Here is a 24,318-nt window from a genome sequence, read left to right on the forward strand (position 1 = left end):
CATACCAGAAAATGGGAAAAAAAAAATATGGGGAAAGTGTCCATGGGAAACATATGATGCCCCGCTTGCATTTTATAGAAAGTTATAAAGGACATAACTGTTAAACATTAAAAATGACTCAAATTTGAACTTGATCTGAGTTTTGTGGTAAGGTAATAAAAATTTGAGTATAAGTTTCATAACAATTGGTTGAGGTTAACGTAAGTAAAGAACCAAAAAAAATTTCAGCAATTTTTTGTTTGTAAACATGGCAAAGGGGCATAGCTGTAGAACAATAAAAGTCACAACCCCAAAATTCAAACTTGATCTGTAATTTGTGGTAATAATTTGTGGTAATAAGCATTGTGTACAAGTTTCTTAAAATTTGGTTGAGGCAATCTAAAGTTAGAGAACAGAAATCAACTTTGGCAAATATGGGCAGAAAGAAGGACGAGGGTATTTTTCAATGCTGCCTTTGCTAAAGTGGGGGAGGGGGGCATAGATATAAACAGTACTAAAAGTACAGATGCTCACCTGCCAGACACAGTATTAATCTTGGCAGCTGCTCTCATTTTGTAAAGCTGTAAAGAAAATCAAAAGTGTAAGTTTAAATACAATTATATAGCTTTCAGAACTATGCTTGCCCATTTTATTTTCCCATTAAAGTGTTGGTCCTCTACATTTTGGGTTATAAACTCTCTACACTTACATGTAACCACATACATAATGTTTACTTTTCAAGAAAGATCACTTTTAGAGAACAATAAAAATACTTTTTAACCATGATGTTCCCTTATTGTATGGATATCTTTAGATCCATTAGACAGATATCAATCTGGACAGTACTGGCTTTTCCATATATATACCTTGAGCTTTTCTTCCAGTTTAGCTTTCATCATATTATCCTGAAGTAACTTGTTAACAGCTTTCTTTGTTTCTATCTCATTCTCTTTAGCCTGTATAAACATATCATATATTGAAATAGAGACATGAAATCATGTGTCTTGTTTATTGTGTTGGTTTAAATAATTATGAAGTTTTGCTTCCAATTTTGTAAAAATCAGGAAATAGCAAGATAATTGTAAGATTTATATATATATTATTAATTGTTACGAAGTACATTGTATCTACTAAAATGATTTTAACATGTACATATTCTGTCTTCAAGAAGAAGTTTCTACTCTTCCAAGCTTAAATCTATTATATATATTTACCAATCTACAACATCTTTTAATAAAAAAAGGTTTCATATAAACTGCTAAATTTATATGATAAATGAACTATGTGTTTGTCTCATTCTTCTGCTACAATGTCTTTTCAAACTGATAACATGACAGTGATGTGTATTACAATGATGTGAAAGATGAAAAACATCAAAGTGAATTATAGATTTATCTTTTGCAATGAATATTAAAGTAAAATTCAATTTGGAAAATGTCTTCATAATATTTTTTTGCAATGAGTACTTTGTCAAAGCAATAGCTTGTGTCTCTTAGAAACCAGAATGCATGTTCGTCATCATTTGAGAACCTTTGACAGATTTTTTTGGATATGTTTTCTAAAGTAGCAAATGCTACCACATACAAATTTCTCTCTCTTCAATATTATAAGCTCTCCAATCTTTTTTTTTTTTTTTAGGGAGGGGGGTCAAACTTTTGGTCTCAGGCTTCTTTAAATTTATTTAAAGATATCTGACTGAAATAATGTCATTCATTTTTTGTGTGTATTTTCTTGGTGAAGGAAATTCAATGATCCTGATAATGTTTATCCCTATATTATTAACATACAGAACTTTCTTGATCATGATAAACTGTCATCTGCATATTTTAACAACATCAATAATTATTTTTATGTATACTTAGTAATTTTAATGGTCATGCTACCATAGCAGTTTTATATTATACATACAGTACAGTTTTGCAATGTGAGTTATATTAATACATTATTATTGTGATTTAAATGTTTGTGTGTGATTTAGAAGATGATTTCCATTTACCAGTCTCTTCCATCTTTTGAAGTATCTCTTGTACTGTTGAAGACAATTACTATACCTTATCTTTACTTGTTAACATGACAAAATGGAATATGTTTAACATTACTGTGGAATCAATAATATATGTGGAATACAGTGGTGGATACTCAGAAAAATTAACTACAACCCTCCCCCTACATACATTACAGGTTATTCACTGTAGCAAGAGTCAACTAATGTTAAATTATAAGTGATTACATCTAAATCATACTTTACGGACTATAAAATAGATTTTAAAACATTTTCAACGTCACAAAATTTCATATGGGAAAACATTTGAAACACCATTTATATTTCAATCTAAAATCAGAAGTTATGAAGAGGTTTTATTACTAGCTCTTTTGCACCTTCCATGGTAGTTGTCAGATTTTTTAATTTTCAAAATATCTTACCACTTTGGCATAATTATCTCTTTCCTGTGCTACCTTCTCTGCCTGCAAATATTATTCAATATTTTTAATAAATTGAGAACCTAGAAGGAAATCATGTCCAATAGTTTTAAAATGTGAGAGCTGTAAATTATTTAAGAAGTCCCATTTATGATCAAGAGTTTGAATCATAGAGCAGGTTTTTTTCATTAAGAAAATGACAATATTTTGTTCAAACACAATTTTTCTTTAGATGAAAGAGTTGCAAGTATGCTTATGAATTGTGTGCAACTGTGGCTAATTTATCTTAATCTAATCGCTGGAAGTTTTAAGCTGTTTCTATTTCAAAAATTGTGACAGGTTAAGTTGAGCAAGTATTTTGGATTATAATTTGGTACCTTACATAAATTATATTGCCTATATAATTTAGACAAGCCTTTTCTTTAGTTTCCAACTGTATTTTAAGATATAATTTTGTTTTATTGGGTGTTGTGTTATTGAATCATTGACATATGCCAAAATTCATGTCTATTCATAAGTTATCCTGGAATAACCAAGATATTTATTTTAAAATTTTTGTTATTATAGTACCTACCACTCTTATAATATTGCCTAAGTAATCCTGAACTGACTGTTCTTTTGTTTCTGACTGTTCTATAGCTCTTTGTAGATACAACATCTTGTTTTGTGTTTTCCTGAAATGCATTGAAATCATATTAAATCTCTAATGTGTACTGAAACAGTTGAAACCTTAATACACCAAAATCATAGCGTGTAACTATTTACAAAATTTTATAGAAAACCATGCAGTCAATACCAAAAGGACAATAAAAATAGTGAAAGCAACAATAACATATAAATGTGAAAAAGTCCATGCTTTGCTATGGGAAACCCATTTGCATATAGCACAAAATAGACTGAACAATAATATGATTAGGATCTTGTGATTCTCTGAACATTACAATGAAATTTCATCACTTTTTACGTAAGTGTTGCTGATACAAAAAGTTTTCAAATGGAATCCCTCACCCGTCATGAGCAGCAGAATGGAGCAGATATTGCTTATCAATAAGGCCAGCTGAGTTTAGCACAAGATTACTGTGGAGTTTGTATTGTTGGATATCTACCTATTATAATTTTTTTTTTTTTGTACACAAGTGCTGTCTTTTTCACACTGACATGTTCTGTATTTAACTAATCATTGTCAAAATGGTATATTCTTGTTTTAGCAACAAAGAATACACAGATAATCAAAGTCTGCAGGACAAAAGATTCAGATGTTGTAATAGGATTGCCTCCTTACCAAACACAAGCTTGCCTATATTATCCATATACATATATATGAGTGACTGACCTCATACTTCTGTGCATAGCTTTTTTCTCAGCTTGATGTCTTTTGATTTCTGCTGTTAACTCTATCATGGTCTTAGTCTGTGATTTCCTCTCATTTTCCATTGCCTGTGAAGTAAAGAAGAAGTTATATTTATTGTATGTTTTTTTCTTTTAAAGAAAGTATCAGAGGAGATAACCAGATGCTCTGCAGGGCGCAGCTTATGCGACCGCAGAGGTTGAACCCTGAATGGTTGGGGCAAGTATGGACACAACATTCAAGCTGAATTCAGCTCTAAATTTGGATTGTGATTAAATAGTTGACACGTCATAGGTTTCTAACACAGAATGAATGTGGTCTAATGAACTTAAAATTTTTGTTTTGCCTTTGAGCAATTCACTATGCTGTTGAATATTACTCCTCTCAAAAAAATGTTTGAAGAAATTTTCTTTTTAATTATGAAAAATTATACAATTTTCAATTTTTGCGGTCGTATAAAAAGGATAAATAGCTGTTTATACATCAAATATAAAGAACCTTCAATTTCCTTTAAATAATATCTCAAAAAAAGCCTTGACATAAATTCATTTTTTTAAAAGCCTTGACATAAATTTATAACTTATTTTGGAAGAATTAATCACTGTATCTCACTGCCATCAGTTGTAAAATGGGACTTAGCATAGATTCATCAAAACCTCATATTGAGTGCTATGTTAAGAGTATTCTCTAATGGTAATTTCCCCATTATAGTTGTAAAACTTATTACCTGTAATTTGATTCTCAGTTCTTCCGTGTCTTTCCTATGATGATCTTCTATATCTAACATTTCTCTACAAAATTATCAGAAATTTAATATTTAATAAAATGAAAGTCATCATGTCCTATCAACTTAAATGAACTTAAAAAAAACTGTTTTTGTAAAAATATCAGTAATTATATAACTTTTTTTACACCATTTTTTTTCTCCATATCAAAGACATCCAAGCCAATCAACACTTACTTTTTAAGATCAGCAATCTTATTGATATACTGGTCCACTGTAGTTTTATCTTCACCCTCTCTGATCAACACATCATGTTTCTGTTTTGTATCCTTCCATTTTCTTTGTAATTCTTCAATTTCTTTATCTGTGTCGGATTTTTCTGCCCTGATCATAACAAGCTCTTTTGTAACTTTGGTCACTTTTAAAAAAAATAATGAATAATACAGTTTTAGTAAGAGTCATTCCATTTAAATAAATGTGCAAGAGTAGCAAGGTAAGTAATAATGGACAGGGGTTGTGAGAGTAGCAAGGGAAGTTATAAAGGACAGAAGTTGTGAGAGTAGCAAGGGAAGTAATAATGAATAGGAGTTGTGTGTCATTTTTTGTTGAATATCTTTGATGTATGTAAAATAATTAATAAAAACTATTCAGAGTTTTCAATCAGTAGTTATTGTTCTTGCAGTCATAAATTCAAATTCAAAATTAGTACAGGAAAATTATAATTATTTTGTAAAAATGTTATTTCTATGAACTTTACAAGACTTTTCTTGCATGCAAATGCACTCATAAATATGTAAATTAACTGTTGTATCTTCTGTAGGTTCCATCTTAAATTATATCCATACCTCTACAAATATGGACTTGATTTAAAAAGGTTCAGGTTTTGCAAAAATAATATAACACATATTTTGAAGTATCATAATATTATCTGTATGCATTTCATTTCATAAAATTTGAATAAGTTATCTCATATTTTAGGTCAATTATTCAACCATTTTAATATTTAAAAATGCACACAAAATTTCCTTATTGTTAGTTTTACCTTCCCGTATATGAGCTTGCTGTAAATCATGAGCCTTTTGATCTTTGATGTTGATTTGTTCCAGCAAATTCTGATTTTCTTCTAGTATTAATTTTGCATTTTCTTTCAATTGTTCCCTGTAATAAATGGAGTAAACTTGAATATCCCCTTTAAAAGTTTTAAAAAAATAAAGTACTACAAATTGCCAAAAAAAACCCACATTAAATTTACTCAATAATAATATTTGGTGCCTTCACCCACAAGTGGACACAAAACGATGTCTTAAATGAATAAGCTAACGTATCTCTATAGAATCCATTATCAACTAAGAAAGTTTCTTTTTTTTATGAATAAAAATTTTAATTAAGTAAGAAAGTAATCTATCCATATACATTACATATAGAGGAAGTACTGTTTATCTCTTTGCATCCAAACTTTTAAATTAATGAGGTCCTATCTAAAAATAAAATAAAGAGCTATTGTTGAAGACCATCAGAGGACTTCAAAATGTCTGTTTTTTCTTTTCTTTAAGTTGCTGTCTCATTAATGTATACTAATCATCTTAATTTTGTCCATAATACTAACCATTCATGTATATCAACAGGTCCCTTTGTTGCTGTTTCTTCCAGATCATGTTGTAACTGCTCATTTTCATCCACTATTGATTCAGCATTTCTTCTTAATCTGTCAAAATCTTCCTGTAAACATATATTACATCTTTGTATTTAGTTGTACAAAAACGAATGTTAAAAAGAAGATATTTATTGTTTCATTTTTTTTAAATTTACAATGATTGTCAATTTCATTTGTCATTTAAAAGTCTTTAAAACCCTGTATTATAGCTCATGATGATAACACATTATGTTATTTTCAAGAAAAGACAACATAGATTCTGCTAATGATTTCCATTAAATTTACACCCTACAGCCATTCCACACATATTGCCAATATAAAAATTTCAACTAACCTGATATTTGAGTATAATTTTATTTTTTTCTTCCAGTCTGTCATCATATGCCATAAATAAGGGAGACAGATATTTTGTATCAATCTGAAAACGAAAAGAGATTGCATAAATCAATCAATTAAAATATAAAGACATGTATTTGATAAAATGTGTATTAAGCTCTTACACAATACAAAGCAACAGTGTTTTGCTGATAAAAAATATATCTTTTGACCAAAATCATTTGAACTTGGTAGATAGTTGTCTCATTGGCAACCAGATTTTGGCTATGATGATATATCTAATCAAACTGAAACTTTCTAAATATAAGTCAAATAGTCTTATTTAATGCAGTTTAGTTCATACTGTTATATGGTTTCATGCTAATGTCATTTAAATTTATGCTACTTGGTTCAATGTCTGTTGAGAAACCCATGAACTAAACATTAAGTTGTGCGGAATATGTTCCTTCACAATAACATCTTCAGTATTTCATTCTATGGATTGACCTATTGCAAGGCTCATTACTACAGTATTATAACAACATTTCTAATCACTTAGAGTACATCAGAAAAAGTGCTTGTAACATTTATTGTAAAAGTATAGAATGTACATAGATGTAAATTTTTCATGTAAAGAGTTACCAATATGTTATTACAATAGTAAATGTTTAAGCTTTGGCCACTTACCAGCCAAGATGGTATTGGTCCATCCCTAGGTAATCCCAGCAGACCAGCTGTTGTCTGAAATAGATAAAACCTTCCATGAAATTTACATTATTCTGATACATGGATTAGTTTTTTTTCTTTCTGTCAGTTAATTTGAGAAATTCTGATTTAGTATAATCATTATGTAAGGGAATTAGAATAGGTAGAAATTTTGAAATAAGAGGTCTATAGTAGGGTGTTCAATGGTGGGGGTTGGGTGAGAGAGGGGAGGAGGTCAAAATACCATTGCTAAGTTAATTTTTAAAAAGTGTTTTCCAGCATGTAAAATATATACAAACTACTTATTGGAGTATTATTAATATGTAAGGGAGCTAGTAAAGCTAATTAAGGCAAACTGAAGCCCTTAGCTTAAATTCTTATCTTTAAACTTTTTTATTCTCTCTTCAAATAGATATAGGAAGATGTGGTGTGAGTGCCAATGAGACAACTCTCCATCCAAATAACAATTTATAAAAGTAAACCATTATAGGTCAATGTACGGCCTTCAACACGGAGCCTTGGCTAGTTACTAGTGTAAAACCATTCAAACGGGAAAACCAAGGTCTAATCTATATATATAAAAAAAAGTTACTTTACACATAAAGATTAAAGATACATGACTAGATAATTTCACTACAATATCTTTTTTTAATTATTTGTAAACAATTTCAAAGCACCTGCACACACTTTAATATGTGTAATATTTATTTACTTTTTCTTCAGCAGAAAGTGGTCTAAATTTAGCCTGATAAGCACTGAGTTCTACTGTCAGTCTGTGTATGCTGTTCTTCAATGTTTCATTTTCTGCCTTCATTTCTTGTAACTGTTTCTTTAACATTAAATTCATTGCTGTGTCATGATCTAAAAAATTAAAAATTAAAAGCTTTTTTACATCTAAATTTGATTGATATTTAAACTAGAGGCTCTAAAGAGCCTGTGTCGCTCACCTTGGTATATGTGAATTAAACAAAGGAAGCAGACAGTTCATGACAAAATTGTGTTTAGGTGATTTTGATGTGTTTGTACATCTTACTTTACTAAACATTCTTGCTGCTTACAATCATCTCTATCTATAATGAACTTGTCCGTGTAGTTTCAGTGGAAAATGTTAGTAAAAATTCACAAATTTTATGAAAATTGTTAAAAATTGATTATAAAAACGATTACTTCATAGGGGGTCAATTGACCATTTTGGTCATTTTGACCTATTTTTTAGTCTTAAATTGCTGTATATTATTGCTGTTTACAGTTTATCTCTATCTATAATAATATTCAAGATAATAACCCAAAACAGCAAAATTTCCTTAAAATTACCAATTTAGGGGCAGCAACCTTACAACCAGTTGACCCATTCATCTTAAAATTTCAGGGCAGATAGATTTAGACCAGATAAACAATTTTGCCCCTTGTCAGATTTGCTCTAAATGCTTTGGTTTTTGAGATATAAGCCAAAAACTGCATTTTACCCCTATGTTCTATTTTTAGCCATGGCGGCCATCTTGGTTGGTTGGCCAGGTAAAAAAACACAAATTTTAAACTAGATACATCAATGTTGATTGTTGCTAATTTTGGTTTAATTTGGCCCAGTAGTTTCAGAGGAGAAGATTTTTGTAAAAGATATGGAAATTTACGAAAAAAGGTTAAAAATTGACTATAAAGGGCAATAACTCCTAAAGGGGTCAACTGACCAATTTGGTCATGTTGACATATTTGTAAATCTTACTTTGCTGAACATTATTGCTGTTTACAGTTTATCTCCACCTATAATAATATTCAAGATAATGACCAAAAACAGTAAAATTTCCTTAAAATTACCAATTCAGGGGCAGCAACCCAACAACGGGTTGTCTGATTCATCTGAAAACTTCATAGCAGATAGATCTTCACCTGATAAACAATTTTACCCCTTGTCAGATTTGCTCTAAATGCTTTGGTTTTTGAGTTATAAGCCAAAAACTGCATTTTACCCCTATGTTCTATTTATAGCCATGGCGGCCATCTTGGTTGGTTGGCCGGGTAAAAAAACACAAATTTTAAACTAGATACATTAATGATGATTGTGGCCAAGTTTGGTTTAATTTGGCCCAGTAGTTTCAGAGGAGAAGATTTTTGTAAAAGTTAACGCAGGACGACGACGACAGACGACGGACGACGACGACGGACGACGACGACGGACGACGGACGCAAAGTGATGAGAAAAGCTCACTTGGCCCTTTGGGCCAGGTGAGCTAAAAATTTAATTGCATTAATTTTGCACAAAATGAAATGGTAATAAATAATTGCATTTTAATTTCTGATGGCAGTTTTTGTACTGCATTCTCAATAAACAGCTGCGCCATGAGCGCATGATACGCCCGACGTCTTGTGTGGAAGTTTTATGCAATAATCATAAATAGTTTCTGAGAAAGTTTTAAGCAATAACCATATATTGTTTTTGAGACACAGCGGGACATGTGAAACCCCCAACCCTGTTTTTTTTTTTTAACAAAAAACTAAATATCACTTAAATAAAATTTTGAATCAAAACCAAAAAGTATACAGATCTTTAGATTAATATAACAAAGAAGTGTGTAAAGTTTTAAGCAATAATCATAAATTATTTTTGAGATATGGCACGATATGTAAAAAAAAACTCCCCTGTTTAACAAAATACTCAATGACTCCAAAATAAAGTTTTGAATCATCACCAAAAAGTATACAGATCTTTAGATTAATATAACAAAGAAGTGTGTAAAGTTTTAAGCAATAATCATAAATTGTTTTTGAGATACGGCACAACATGTAAAAAAACCCTCCCCCTTTTTTACAAAATACTCAATAACTCAAAAATGAAATTTTGAATCATCACCAAAAAGTATACAGATCTTTAAATTAATATAACAAAGACATGTGTAAAGTTTTAAGCAATAATCATAAATCGTTTTTGAGATATGGTGCGACATGTAAAAAACCCTCCCCCTTTTTTACAAAATACTCAATAACTCAAAAATAAAATTTTGAATCATCACCAAAAAGTATACAGATATTAAAAAGTGTTTAAAGTTTTAAGCCATAATCAAGAATTGTTTTTGAGATACGGTGCGACATGTGAAAAAAACAAACCCTGTTTTAGTTACAAAGTGCCGTAACTCAAAAAGTTTTAATCTTATTTTCACCAAAAAGTATACAGATCATAAGGAAACAACTATGTTAAGTTTCATGAAATTTGGATAAGTCGTTCTCAAGTTACGGTGCGACATGTTTACGCCAGACAGACAGACGGACGGACGAACAGACGGATGGACGGACGGACGGACGGACAGACGGACAGACGGAAGGGACACCGGACATTTGTATACCATAATACGTCCTGTCAAAATTTTGACGGGCGTATAAAAATCACATTATTTTGTTCAATGATTAACAATCACAATAACAAAATAAAATGTTGACACAGAGAGATGTCTCTCCTACCTGCTCCAGATCTGATGTGACACAATTCAGTAATACAAGTTCTGACTCCAGATGTTAATGTTTAAATCAGAGATATTATTCCCCATTACCCTCATTCATCCTACCAGTATATAATGATGACCTAAGGAGATATATGCACCTACCTCCTTGTTCAATAGATGATTTCACATGTTTCAGTGAAACAAGTTCTGACTCCAGATGTTAATTCATAGATCTGAGGAGATACCCCCTCCCCAATTTATGATTTATAAGATGACCCGAGTGTATGTATACACCTACCTCCATGTTCCAGTGCTGATGTCACATGTTTCAGTGATATAACTTCTGACTCCAGTTGTTCAGCTTTTGATCGGAGGATATAGTTTTCTCCCTCCAGACTTTGTTGTAAAGAATCATGACTCCTAGCCGTTGTAGCACCACTCCTAGCTGTGTTAGCACCACTACGAGCTGTATTAGCACCAGATCTGTGACTTCTGTCAGGAGATTCTACAATCAAAATCTTCAATTATTGCCATATAAAAGTTTTTTTATTAATATAAGTGACAAATCTGCTTTTTTCCTTTCGTAACTTTAATGGCTCTTACTGTAAATTAGAGCAATATCATAGCAGTAACAAATGTAATTTTATTGGTGAAGGAAACTTGAGCACCCTTGATTGACATTTAGCAGAAACTTGAGCACCCTTGATTGACATTTAGCAGAAACTTGAGCACCCTTGATTGACATTTAGCAGAAACTTGAGCACCCTTGATTGAAAATTAGCAGAAACTTAAATTTTCAATCACTTATTAACATATACCAGGGTACTATCACCTTTATTGCAAATGACAAGGTTACTAGAGTCAGGTTAAAAGAGAACGCTTTTAAAAGGTTTTGACAATTCTTATAATGTAAAGATATTTCAGTCGGTCTAAACATTTTTGTTTTCAACATCTGTAAAACAATAGCAAATTTCTCATTACATACAAAATGATGAAATTTTATTTTCAAGACTCAAGTTAAAAAATTTTACAGGCTGCACAAAAAAGCAATCAGATACCTGAACTGCTCAGGCAGAAGGGAAAAGAAACACAAATTGAAGAAGGTTGCAAACTAATTATTGGTTAAAAATTGAAAACAATTCCACAATGTTATTTGCTGAAAGAAGTATCATATGTCAAAGTTTAATATCAAAGAGAGAAAAAGTTGAAAGATATGACAGTGCTTTTTCATTAGAATATTTATATTATAGCTAGAAAATTAAGAACAAACCAGTATATTAATTTGTATTTCTTCTGTTAACTGGCATTTACAATTAAAGTAAAGGCACATTTTTCACAAAATATAGTGCAGTATTAAGTCAAAAAGTATGCTCTAGAATACAATATTTACAAAAATCATTACCAAAAAAAAATCAGTTTTCGGTTTTTGATATGATCACATCACTATAATCTTTGTTGGTTGTTAAATCAAATGATGAAAAAACTATTTCATGCTAGTATGCATTTAGTTATCATGATTTTGTGATCTTTCATACTTAAATATTGTGCTTTTGTGATCAGACCATTCCTATTTTTGTGTGAGCAAGTCATATTTTAAAACATTCAAACATTGTGCTTTAGTGGTCAGACAATTTCATTTTTAGTGTGAACAAGTCACATCTATATTTTGTGAGCAAACAAATTCAATGTGTGTGTGAAAATTTAAATTCTATATTTAGTTATTGTGTTTGGTTATCAAACAATTTCTATTTTTGTGATCATGTCGCATTTATATTTAAATAGTGCTTTTTTGATTAGACATATTTCTTTTAAGTGATCTTGTCGCATTAATAACAAATAGTGCTTTTTTGATATGACCTGATTCCATCACACATGATATCTACCTGCTCTGAGAGATGACTGTTTGACCTCCACTGCGATTTCTATTGGCTTTTCCTGTTGGACAACAGGGGACTCATCTAAAGAAGTTCACACAATATACATGCCAAATAAAACAGAAGGGTATACATAGTGTATATAAGGAAACTGGGATATAGTAATGCAATTCTTTTCATTCCAAAACTTGCATCCAGAGAGCTTTTAAATGATCTAATTCAACATATCAAATTTTGACTGTAAATGTCCATTTCAAAATGTACAGGACTTACATCGATAAATCTCTCATTAAAGTGTCCTCTTCAAAATTTGAAGTAATAAATAAATTTTTGAATTTAAATTCCTTGAAATATTTAATTTTGTTTTTTTAATAGATGTATTATTTACAACAAATTATGCATAATAATCTAAATCACATTTTTTTTAAAGATATTTTTGACTATCGTAATTCTAAATTAATCAATTACATTTCCTTGTATACACTAAATAAATATAATAACATCTAAACTAAACTGATAATGTAAATTAAATAGTGGTGTTTAAAAAAAGATTCAAATTATGTTTTAGTAAGAATAACAGGATATCAGAGAACCAAATTCCGAAATTATACATCTAAAGATCTATTCTATTATGGAGAAATATGGGTTAAATTAATCAGTGAAAAAAAGAAATTAAACGATACACAGCAAAGTAATTGTCCCCTTTAATATCTTTTGCAAAATAAATGGCATCAGATGAACATTTGTATCCTATCGTTTAAGAAGTAGGATAGATTGCTCTAATGAATTAAACTAAACTTGTACAACCGAAAATGTAATGTCTCTGAACAGCAGATTAAGGTGTATGGGAATTGGGGATTTTTAAGTTACCACTTATTTTGCTGCCCACCATACATGCAAATTATATCTCAGATTTCATATTAGCTGTCTAATAAGTCATTTTTAAAGTGTTTTCCATAAATTAGTCAGGGATTTCTTAAATAGTCATACACAAAATGGCCAACTATAGAAATTATAATAAAAGGAGATTTCCCACATATAAACATGCATAAAATGTATGTCACTAAAATAAAAATGGAATAACATAACTTATTCATGGATAAGCATGCAGGTATTAATTTGTCACAAAATTCATTTTTAACTGATTTTTAAGCATAGAAAAATCTAAATTTATTACCTCTTCTTGATTTTTGACTAGGAGTTTTATGGGGTGTTGTAGTCTGTCTTTCCACAGTTACTTTGGGTATCTGAAAAAAAAACCAAGAGTAATTTCCCATTAATGCAACAAATGTTTTATTTTCACTTTGCAAGTATACACAAAAAACAATGTTTTCCTCTACTCCTTTTTTATAAATGTGAAAAGAAAAAAAAACATGATCATATTATTACACAATTAAAAACAACATATACACCACTTTGTACAGTATTGATTTATCATTAAAAAAAATGTTTATTTCTGTTGAAAACAAATATTATAGACCCTAATAAAAGTGGAAAGATGTAGTCTAGTTCAAATCCAAATGAAATGTAATTGGTACATGTAAATGTCAGTTCTGAAAAAAAATCAATAAATATTAATAACAAAATATTATTGTTTACATCCACTGAAAAATGAATAAAGCTGTATAAAAATACAAGTATTTTCAACCAATATATTCATTCTCATTTATCAAATAAGACCTGAACTAAAAAGAACCTAAATGTTGCAATACATATATATGTTTATATATGTATAAAAAGTCTTGCAAAATAGTTGCGCCAGGCATAATACTGTAACATAAAGTACATACGATATTAAGGAAAGCTGATGCATGGTATGATAACTATACTTCAAAGGTATGACAAGTAAAGAATTGGATAAAACCAGGAAAATAACTGTCTCCAAAACCAAATAAGATCTTACTCATTTAAGAATATTTTTTTTCCATACTCTTTTATTCCTAATCCATTAAATCATTTTATTGGCAATCATACCACATCACCTTTATATATAAGGGAGATGTGGTATGATTGCCAATAAGACAACTATCCACAAGAGACCAAAATGCAACAGACATTAAAAACTATAGGTCACCGTACGGCCTTCAACAATGAGCCCATACCGTATAGTCAGCTATAAAAGGCCCCGATATGACAGTAAAACAATTCAAACAAGAAAACTAACGGCCTTATTTGCATAAAAAAAAATCTCCAAAATGAGAAATGAGATACTAATGCTTATACAACTGCATACCAATTATCATTCACTAACCACTAGTGGTTCCCCTTAAACTGACCTAATCACAAATTAAAACATTACTAGAACGTGTCCCCAGTACACGAAATCCCCACTCCTATTATCATTTTCTATGTTCAGTGGACCGTGAAATTGGGGTAAAAACTCTAATTTGGCATTAAAATTAGAAAGATCATATCATAAGGAACATCTGTAATAAGTTTGAAGTCGATTGGACTTTTAACTTCATCAAAAACTTCTTTGACCAAAAACTTTAACCTGAAGCCTGACAGACAGATGGACGAACAAACGGACGCACAGACCAGAAAACATAATGCCACTCTACTATCGTAGGTGGGGCATACAAACTAAGCAAATGTTCCAAAGTCAATAGACAATAACTGAGGGCCAAATAATCTCTATGGAAATTAGATATACCAATGCCTACACAACTGCATACCAATTATCATTCACTTATCACTAGTGGTTCCCCATTAACTGACCATTAACTGACCTAATCACAAACTCATACATTGTTCACGCCACCAACACCTGAAACAGCATACCTATGTCTCGAATTTTGACTCTGTCAAGCGAGACAAAAATAATCAAACGACATAACTTTTGTTAAAAAATTTTGGTTAGGCCTTCAAATTATTATCGATAAATTGTAATTATACCTCAGTATAGAGTGTAATAATGAAATTTGTTTTAATTGTATAATGTATTCACATTTTTAATCAAATTCTTCATGCAATAAAAAGTGAATAAAAATCAAAGTACATTTGTAAGTTCACATGTGTACATTTTCAATGTTAGAGAATATGGATATGTTATCATTATGCTTGTAATTTTTCACAGTGAAACAGGATACAAACACAATTCATAACTGTGCAAACAGGTTCAACCCAATCAAAGACCTACCCCAACTGAATTTTCCTTTAAAAACAGAGTTTTGAAACATTTCATTTCATTTCACTCAAGCTATGATTATAGAGTGCATATGTGTACCGGTAATGATATAAAAATTCTAATTTTAAACCCATTTATGGAGTCATGGTGACAAAATGTTATTCCAGTTTTTCATTACTACAAATATGCAACCAATAACCAGCTTTTATTTCACCATGTAGTTCAAACTTAGCACAAAGCTTAGGAAACCCAAACCATTCACACTGAAATACCTTGCCTACTATGCTGACCATTGATTTTATGTTGATTGATTGATTTATTTTTGGTGTTTTAATGCCACTTTTAAGCACCGTATTCAGGCATTTTCATGGTCAGTTTTTATTGGTAGAGGAAGCTGGAGTGCCCAGAGAAAACCACTGACCTTTGAAAGGAAAACTGACAATCCTAATCAATTAAGATTGGAGTCCAGTGCACCAACATGATCAAACTCACAACCTCAGTGTTGACTGGCTAGGGATTACAGTAGTAACTAATTGGACCACTTGGCCACCAAGGCCCCAGTTTTATGTTGAAAGTCATGAATATTAAGTTTTACTACAAGTATCACATTAACATTTATGAATATGATTCAAGAAAATGAGGTCAAGGTCAGATAAACCAGCTGAAAATACATTACACCTTTAATACAATCATTCCGTACATCAAAGATATAGATGACCTATTTTTTTTTATAGTATAAAAGAAACAGATCAAACCATGGAAATTTTATAGACCAATGAACCATGAAAATGACATCACAGTAGGATGAATGCTGCCAGACATTGATGTACACCTAACAATCATTCCATGCATCAAATATAATTGACATATTACTTAAAGTGTCTAAGAAACAAAGTTAGTCAGGAAAACTGAACACTGACCAATGAACCATGAAAATTAAGCAAAGGTCAGATGATACCTGGGTCCTACCAGCCAAACATATATACACCTTACAATAATTCCATAAACCAAATATAGTTGACCTATTGCTGAAAGTAAAGTTTTAGAAAAAAAGACCAATACACAAAAATTTAACATTAAGCAATGAACCCTGAAAATGAGGTCAAGGTCAAACAAAGACATCTATCTTATAAAATATTTTCATACACTAAATATAGTTGAGTTATTGCATACACTCATTACTTTATTAGAAAAACAGACTAAGACACAAAAACTTAACATTGAGCAATTGAAAATAAAAATGAGGTCATGGTCAAATAAATCCTGCTAGACTGACATGTACATTGTAAAGTATTTCCAAAGAGAACAGAAACTATTTTTTTTGCAATTTTTCCATTTTTAAATGGGCAAACTCTAGAACAACATCACCGAAATTCAAAATTGATCTGCGTTTTGTGGTAATAAAGCATATTGAATAAGTTTTATAACATTTGATTGAGGCAAACTCAAGATAGAGAACAGAAACTAACAGACGGATAAGGGTAAAACTAAATGCCCCCTCCACTACGGCAGGTGCATAAAACAGATAAAAGTTTTTTTTTAAGGTTAATCAACATGTAATTGATAGATATATTCACTAATAGACTTGCATCTTTCAAGAGAATCTAAATTTACAGCTGACATGATGTCCTGGATATACAATAAATAATGTTTTACATACTTATGGCAAGTGGTTATATTCATTAAATTACTCAGTCATTTAAAAGAGTCATCAGATAAACTGGGACTCTTGAAATGATATTTTTCTAGATGAGGCAGATGCACATGAGACATGATGCGCATGATAATATAACTAGGCTTGCAACAAATTTTATTCAAACTTAAAATTCACAGTACAAATGGTATAACTGATAAATAAATAACAAATAATATTGTTTAAACCGTTGTATTTAGAATTTATACATTTTGTACAATATCATATAAAACACGACAAGAATATTTTTAATTGCATATATAAACCAACTTCCTTAAATAGTGATAAGCACAAAAACACTATACAACCGAAACGGTAATGGAATTTCACTTCTCCCTCTCCAAAATCCTAGAATAAGCCCTGAACAAATATTTTAAAAATAAATTATACCTCTAAAATTGACATTAAAAAATGATTGTGACAAGTAAAGTAAACCATAAGATGTAATTCTCTTCTTTTTTTCTCGCAAGTTCGATTTTTTTTTATCTTAAAAGATTTTTTTAATCAAATATGCACATTACTTATCTATTTTATTCAGTTTATGATGCCTAAACACAGACAAAGATAATCTTCTTTAATTTGTAGTTGCTAATATTTGGATCCCTTAGCAAAAACCTACTAAGGGTAAATTAATTGCAACATATATATCTTGAATGAGAAGAGTATGTCATTTAAGAAATAATTCATGGAAGCCATAGATTTGTTGGAAATTTACACATGGCCTGGGCCGTGATATTCGAATTTTATCCTGAGCGTTAGCGAGGGATAAAATTAACGAATATCACGGCCCAGGCCATGTGTAAATTTACAACAAATCTATGGCTTCCATGAATTATTTCGATTCTAATAGGACAAATAAGTTATTTTAAATACTGAAGCGAGGGTTGGTATGCCGTGTGTGGAGCTGATCTTTTTTACTCCTTGTTAGATAAAGCTCAAATATTCTCATAGATCTTGAACTTGCATTAATTATTTCGTTAATAACCGCTAGAAAAAATATGTTTAATTCTCAAACCAAATATTTTCTGATTTTTAATTTACATGTTTTCTCGTCAGCTACCGTCAAATCCAAAATTGACATTTCGTAAAGAAGGAGCTGCCAAGTTGACTCGCTGAATCAAAGGCAATAGAATAGAAAACCTCAGAATTCCATTTTAATACAATATTATACGAACTTCGTTGGTTACAAAAAAGTTTTTATTTTTGTGATATTGACTAAATATTGTTTTTATACTGCAACTTAAATTAGTATATTGATATTTTTTTAAATCGTAACATAAATATCAAGCTTATTTGCATCCCTTAATGAACCCCTCATTGTAGAGAAAGTGTTCCATGATGAAATTGACATTGCACAAAATATACAGTGTTACTATATTTAGGAAATAAACAAAACTAGTTGCAATACATTAATTATTTTTATTATGCATCTGAATAAGAATAAAAGTTCTGTAATGTATTTTGTTTAATCAAAATTAGTAATACAATAAATTTGGCAAAGCGTTTGCAATGTAGGTTCAAATACATGTGGATTTACGTGGGAGGTATATTGTAACATCCATTATTATGTATATCTCTGAGTCTGCGCTAAGTATAGATATATCGAGAATTTTCACACAGTGTTGTTTACAAAGCGAAAGAAGCACGTCATATTAGAATTCCTAGTAGATTCCTGATGTGCATAAAATAACACATATGTAGTATAATCATAACTGAATGCATAAAGACAATTAAAAGAATATTGTATTCAGTAACTTTGCAAAATATTATTACTGTAGCCCTATTTTGATTTTAGAAAATTTCATTGCAACAGTGGGGAATCTACATATTTTATTGGTCAAAATAACAGTGATTTGATCTCGTCGTCTTAACTTACGATATCTTCAACTTCATTATCAGTATCATCTTGTTCCATGTCATGGTAGCGTTTCATCTCGGCTCTAACTCTCTGTCCTGTGTGTTGTAATGATGGCTGCCCATTAACTGTCTGCGACTAAAATGTTACAACATAACTTACATTTAAAAATTCTAATCTAAAGTCATGCAGAATTTTTCTGAAATTGCTAAAAAAAAAGTATAAAATCTTTCCTGATAAGCTAAGAATAGGATTACAATATATATATACTCCAGCACTCAGTTAAAAAACAGACTGCAATCAATCATACAGTAAAGCCATTACATATGTAGCAAAGGTTAACAAATAAATTATTTTAGCAGAACACAATAAAATTTTAGAAGACATATGATATATTACCTGTCTTTTACGATCTTTATTGGGTGTGGCATATAATGCACTTAACTCAGCTTCCCTTTTAACAGCCTCAGGATCAAGGACCCGGTATTCGTTATCTGCATCTGAAATGGAATCAAGTTAAAGAAATTAAAAATAGGCAGACACAGAGATAAAGTACATGTGTCACAAAAAGTCAGCAGTAATTTGTCGAAAGTTGAAGACTGAAACAAAAGTCATCCTTTTTCAGTACTGTGCCAAATAGCATCTTCAGTTCTGCAGGAATCATACAAGAAAAAATTTGCACTAGTATAATTTTCATGGAAATTTTCTGTTGAAAGTAAATTAATTTTGACTCACATTTTGTTTATAAAGTAGTGATACAACTACTAATCTTGTCAATAGTTATTGTACATCTAATCTTTAATTAAGTTTTGATGGCTGTTCTTTGGTTTATTTGCTACTTTTATAGACTGTACAAAACCAACTTCTATTATTTTTGTTTTTAGGTTGCTGTCTCAACATTTCCTAACTTCTCAAATTACTCATACAAGAATATACTTGGTAATTTCAAGAAAATGGGGAGAGTAATTAGAAATAACAAGGCACCATGAAGTGTCGCTCACTTTGGTCTTTGTGCATATTAAACAAAAGACACAGATGGACTTATGACAAAATTGTGTTTTGGTGAAGGTGATGAGTTTGACGTTCTTACTTTACTGAATGTTCTTGCTACTTACAATTATCCCTATCTATAATGAACTTGGCCAACTAGTAACAGAAATTTACAAAATTTGAGAAAATTGTTAAAAATTTACTATAAAGGGCAATAACTCCTCAAGGGGTCAACTGACAATTTTTGTCATGTTGGCCTTTTTGTAGATCTTACTTTGCTGAACATTATTGCTGTTTACAGTTTATCTCTATCTGTAAAAATATTCAAGTTAATAACCAAAAACTGTAAAATTTCCTTAAAAATTACAAATTCAGGGGCAGCAATCCAACCAGTTGTCTGATTCGTTGGAAAATTGCAGTGCAGATAGATCTTGATTTGATCAACAATTAACAATTAAACTTGGTCAAATTTGCTCTAAATGCTTTGGTTTCAGAGTTATAAGTCAAAATCTACATTTTACCCCTATGTTCTATTTCTAGTCAAGTGGCCATCTTGGTTGGTTAACAGGGTCACCCAAAACATTTTTTAAATTAGATACCCTAATGTTGATAGTGGCCAAGTAGTTTCAGAGGAGAAGATTTTTGTACAAGTTAACGATGACGGACGACAACAACGGGCACCAAGTGATGAAAAAAGTTCACTTGGCCCATTGGGCCAGATGAGGTAAAAAGGAAAGGGCACCCTGGAAACTACAAAATGCAGAGGTGCACTATAAAAGCGATGGGCACTAAGCTCTCTGAGAACGACCTAGCTGGAAAATTGAGTACCTACCAAACTGTTGTTGAAAGGTACCAGGTGGGGGAGTAGGAGCCTTATCTTTATCAGAGTAAAGGAGAGATTGTGTGACACACTGAGTACCTACCAAACTGTTGTTGAGAGGTACCAGGTGGGGGAGTAGGAGCCTTATCTCTGTCAGAGTGAAAGAGAGTTGGTGTGACACACTGAGTACCTACCAAACTGTTGTTGAGAGGTACCAGGTGGGGGAGTAGGAGCCTTATCTCTGTCAGAGTGAAGGAGAGATTGTGTGACATACTGAGTACCTACCAAACTGTTGTTGAGAGGTACCAGGTGGGGGAGTAGGAGCCTTATCTCTATCAGAGTAAAGGAGAGATTGTGTGACACACTGAGTACCTACCAAACTGTTGTTGAGAGGTACCAGGCGGGGGAGTAGGAGCCTTATCTCTATCAGAGTGAAGGAGAGATTGTGTGACACACTGAGTACCTACCAAACTGTTGTTGAGAGGTACCAGGTGGGGGAGTAGGAGCCTTATCTCTATCAGAGTGAAGGAGAGATTGTGTGACACACTGAGTACCTACCAAACTGTTGTTGAGAGGTACCAGGTGGGGGAGTAGGAGCCTTATCTCTATCAGAGTGAAGGAGAGATGGTGTGACACACTGAGTACCTACCAAACTGTTGTTGAGAGGTGCCAGGTGGGGGAGTAGGAGCCTTATCTCTATCAGAGTGAAGGAGAGATTGTGTGACACACTGATTACCTACCAAACTGTTGTTGAGAGGTACCATGTGGGGGAGTAGGAGCCTTATCTCTATCAGAGTGAAGGAGAGATTGTGTGACATACTGAGTACCTACCAAACTGTTGTTGAGAGGTGCCAGGTGGGGGAGTAGGAGCCTTATCTCTGTCAGAGTGAAGGAGAGATAGTGTGACACACTGAGTACCTACCAAACTGTTGTTGAGAGGTACCAGGTGGGGGAGTAGGAGCCTTATCTCTATCAGAGTGAAGGAGAGATGGTGTGACACACTGAGTACCTACCAAACTGTTGTTGAGAGGTACCATGTGGGGGAGTAGGAGCCTTATCTCTATCAGAGTGAAGGAGAGATTGTGTGACATACTGAGTACCTACCAAACTGTTGTTGAGAGGTGCCAGGTGGGGGAGTAGGAGCCTTATCTCTGTCAGAGTGAAGGAGAGATAGTGTGACACACTGAGTACCTACCAAACTGTTGTTGAGAGGTACCAGGTGGGGGAGTAGGAGCCTTATCTCTATCAGAGTGAAGGAGAGATTGTGTGACACACTGAGTACCTACCAAACTGTTGTTGAGAGGTGCCAGGTGGGGGAGTAGGAGCCTTATCTCTATCAGAGTGAAGGAGAGATTGTGTGACACACTGAGTACCTACCAAACTGTTGTTGAGAGGTGCCAGGTGGGGGAGTAGGAGCCTTATCTCTATCAGAGTGAAGGAGAGATGGTGTGACACACTGAGTACCTACCAAACTGTTGTTGAGAGGTACCAGGTGGGGGAGTAGGAGCCTTATCTCTATCAGAGTGAAGGAGAGATGGTGTGACACACTGAGTACCTACCAAACTGTTGTTGAGAGGTACCAGGTGGGGGAGTAGGAGCCTTATCTCTATCAGAGTGAAGGAGAGATGGTGTGACACACTGAGTACCTACCAAACTGTTGTTGAGAGGTGCCAGGTGGGGGAGTAGGAGCCTTATCTCTATCAGAGTGAAGGAGAGATGGTGTGACACACTGAGTACCTACCAAACTGTTGTTGAGAGGTACCAGGTGGGGGAGTAGGAGCCTTATCTCTATCAGAGTGAAGGAGAGATGGTGTGACACACTGAGTACCTACCAAACTGTTGTTGAGAGGTGCCAGGTGGGGGAGTAGGAGCCTTATCTCTATCAGAGTGAAGGAGAGATTGTGTGACACACTGAGTACCTACCAAACTGTTGTTGAGAGGTACCATGTGGGGGAGTAGGAGCCTTATCTCTATCAGAGTGAAGGAGAGATAGTGTGACACACTGAGTACCTACCAAACTGTTGTTGAGAGGTACCAGGTGGGGGAGTAGGAGCCTTATCTCTATCAGAGTGAAGGAGAGATGGTGTGACACACTGAGTACCTACCAAACTGTTGTTGAGAGGTACCAGGTGGGGGAGTAGGAGCCTTATCTCTATCAGAGTGAAGGAGAGATTGTGTAACACACTGAGTACCTACCAAACTGTTGTTGAGAGGTGCCAGGTGGGGGAGTAGGAGCCTTATCTCTATCAGAGTGAAGGAGAGATTGTGTAACACACTGAGTACCTACCAAACTGTTGTTGAGAGGTACCAGGTGGGGGAGTAGGAGCCTTATCTCTATCAGAGTGAAGGAGAGATTGTGTAACACACTGAGTACCTACCAAACTGTTGTTGAGAGGTACCAGGTGGGGGAGTAGGAGCCTTATCTCTATCAGAGTGAAGGAGAGATGGTGTGACACACTGAGTACCTACCAAACTGTTGTTGAGAGGTACCAGGTGGGGGAGTAGGAGCCTTATCTCTATCAGAGTGAAGGAGAGATGGTGTGACACACTGAGTACCTACCAAACTGTTGTTGAGAGGTACCAGGTGGGGGAGTAGGAGCCTTATCTCTATCAGAGTAACTGATCCTCTTCCTTGATCCACCAGCTGTTCTCCCAAACTCTACTGATGAATACCTATGTAAAGTAAGAAATAAAACAAATATAACTTTTAAACCTATAACAAGTTAACATGTATATGTAAATACAAATAGCTATGAATAATAGTGGCAACTCATGTACTGTGGATTCATTTATTTCAAGTTATTAATTCTTGGATTTAAGAAAATCTTTATTTCTGTGGATATTTGATTTATGAATTTGCATACATGTGTATAAAACTTTTGCACTTTTTGAATATTTGACCATCTAAGAAGACTCAGGAGGTTGATATTCCAATAAGTCGAGTACTGCCTCTGGAATAGTTTACCTTAGCTGTATTTGGCAAAACTTTAAGGAATTTCTGTCCTCAAATTCTCTGCAAACTCATACTTTTTTTTTGCCTTTTTAGCTTTTTTTAGTGTCGCTGATGAGTCTTTTGTAGACAAAAACATGTGTCTGGTGCAAATATAAAATTTCAATCCTGGTTCATGTATCTATTATATATTATGCTTTATACACAGCTTACCAAATAAGACAACATATAGTTTATAGCCTTTTTATAAGAAAGATAACGATTAGAAAAATGGTTTTTATAATGTTTGTTGTGAATAATTTAGTTCAAGTTAAAATCAATTACCCCGGTAAGTCATGTGATCTAAAAACAAAGGTTGTTAACTAAACATGCTCCATGTAATATATATAATGTAGAGAGTTAAAGTGACAAATCAAGTGAGGTGAATTT

General features: G+C 32.6%; 1 protein-coding gene across 4 annotated transcripts in view; it reads right to left on the reverse strand.

The window, feature by feature from the left end:
- Positions 1-24,318, reverse strand: part of LOC134721633 (centrosomal protein of 89 kDa-like) — a 49,101-nt gene that overhangs the window by 7,275 nt on the left and 17,508 nt on the right. For 3 of the 4 annotated variants that reach the window (XM_063584754.1, XM_063584753.1, XM_063584756.1), the window contains 18 exons: positions 23,500-23,612; positions 19,529-19,629; positions 19,151-19,267; positions 13,632-13,701; positions 12,464-12,538; positions 10,879-11,085; positions 7,859-8,007; positions 7,129-7,182; positions 6,461-6,544; positions 6,079-6,191; positions 5,515-5,630; positions 4,710-4,890; positions 4,476-4,539; positions 3,734-3,837; positions 2,975-3,074; positions 2,404-2,445; positions 846-935; positions 514-560 (listed from right to left, as the gene is read on the reverse strand). In XM_063584754.1, the coding sequence (XP_063440824.1) occupies positions 514-560; positions 846-935; positions 2,404-2,445; positions 2,975-3,074; positions 3,734-3,837; positions 4,476-4,539; positions 4,710-4,890; positions 5,515-5,630; positions 6,079-6,191; positions 6,461-6,544; positions 7,129-7,182; positions 7,859-8,007; positions 10,879-11,085; positions 12,464-12,538; positions 13,632-13,701; positions 19,151-19,267; positions 19,529-19,629; positions 23,500-23,612 (1,827 nt within the window). The remainder of the gene's footprint in view (positions 1-513; positions 561-845; positions 936-2,403; positions 2,446-2,974; positions 3,075-3,733; positions 3,838-4,475; positions 4,540-4,709; positions 4,891-5,514; positions 5,631-6,078; positions 6,192-6,460; positions 6,545-7,128; positions 7,183-7,858; positions 8,008-10,878; positions 11,086-12,463; positions 12,539-13,631; positions 13,702-19,150; positions 19,268-19,528; positions 19,630-23,499; positions 23,613-24,318) is intronic. The other variant, XM_063584755.1, reaches the window with a different exon arrangement.

Source organism: Mytilus trossulus, chromosome 6 (genome assembly GCF_036588685.1).
Source record: "Mytilus trossulus isolate FHL-02 chromosome 6, PNRI_Mtr1.1.1.hap1, whole genome shotgun sequence".
NCBI classification, from domain to species: Eukaryota; Metazoa; Mollusca; class Bivalvia; order Mytilida; family Mytilidae; genus Mytilus; species Mytilus trossulus.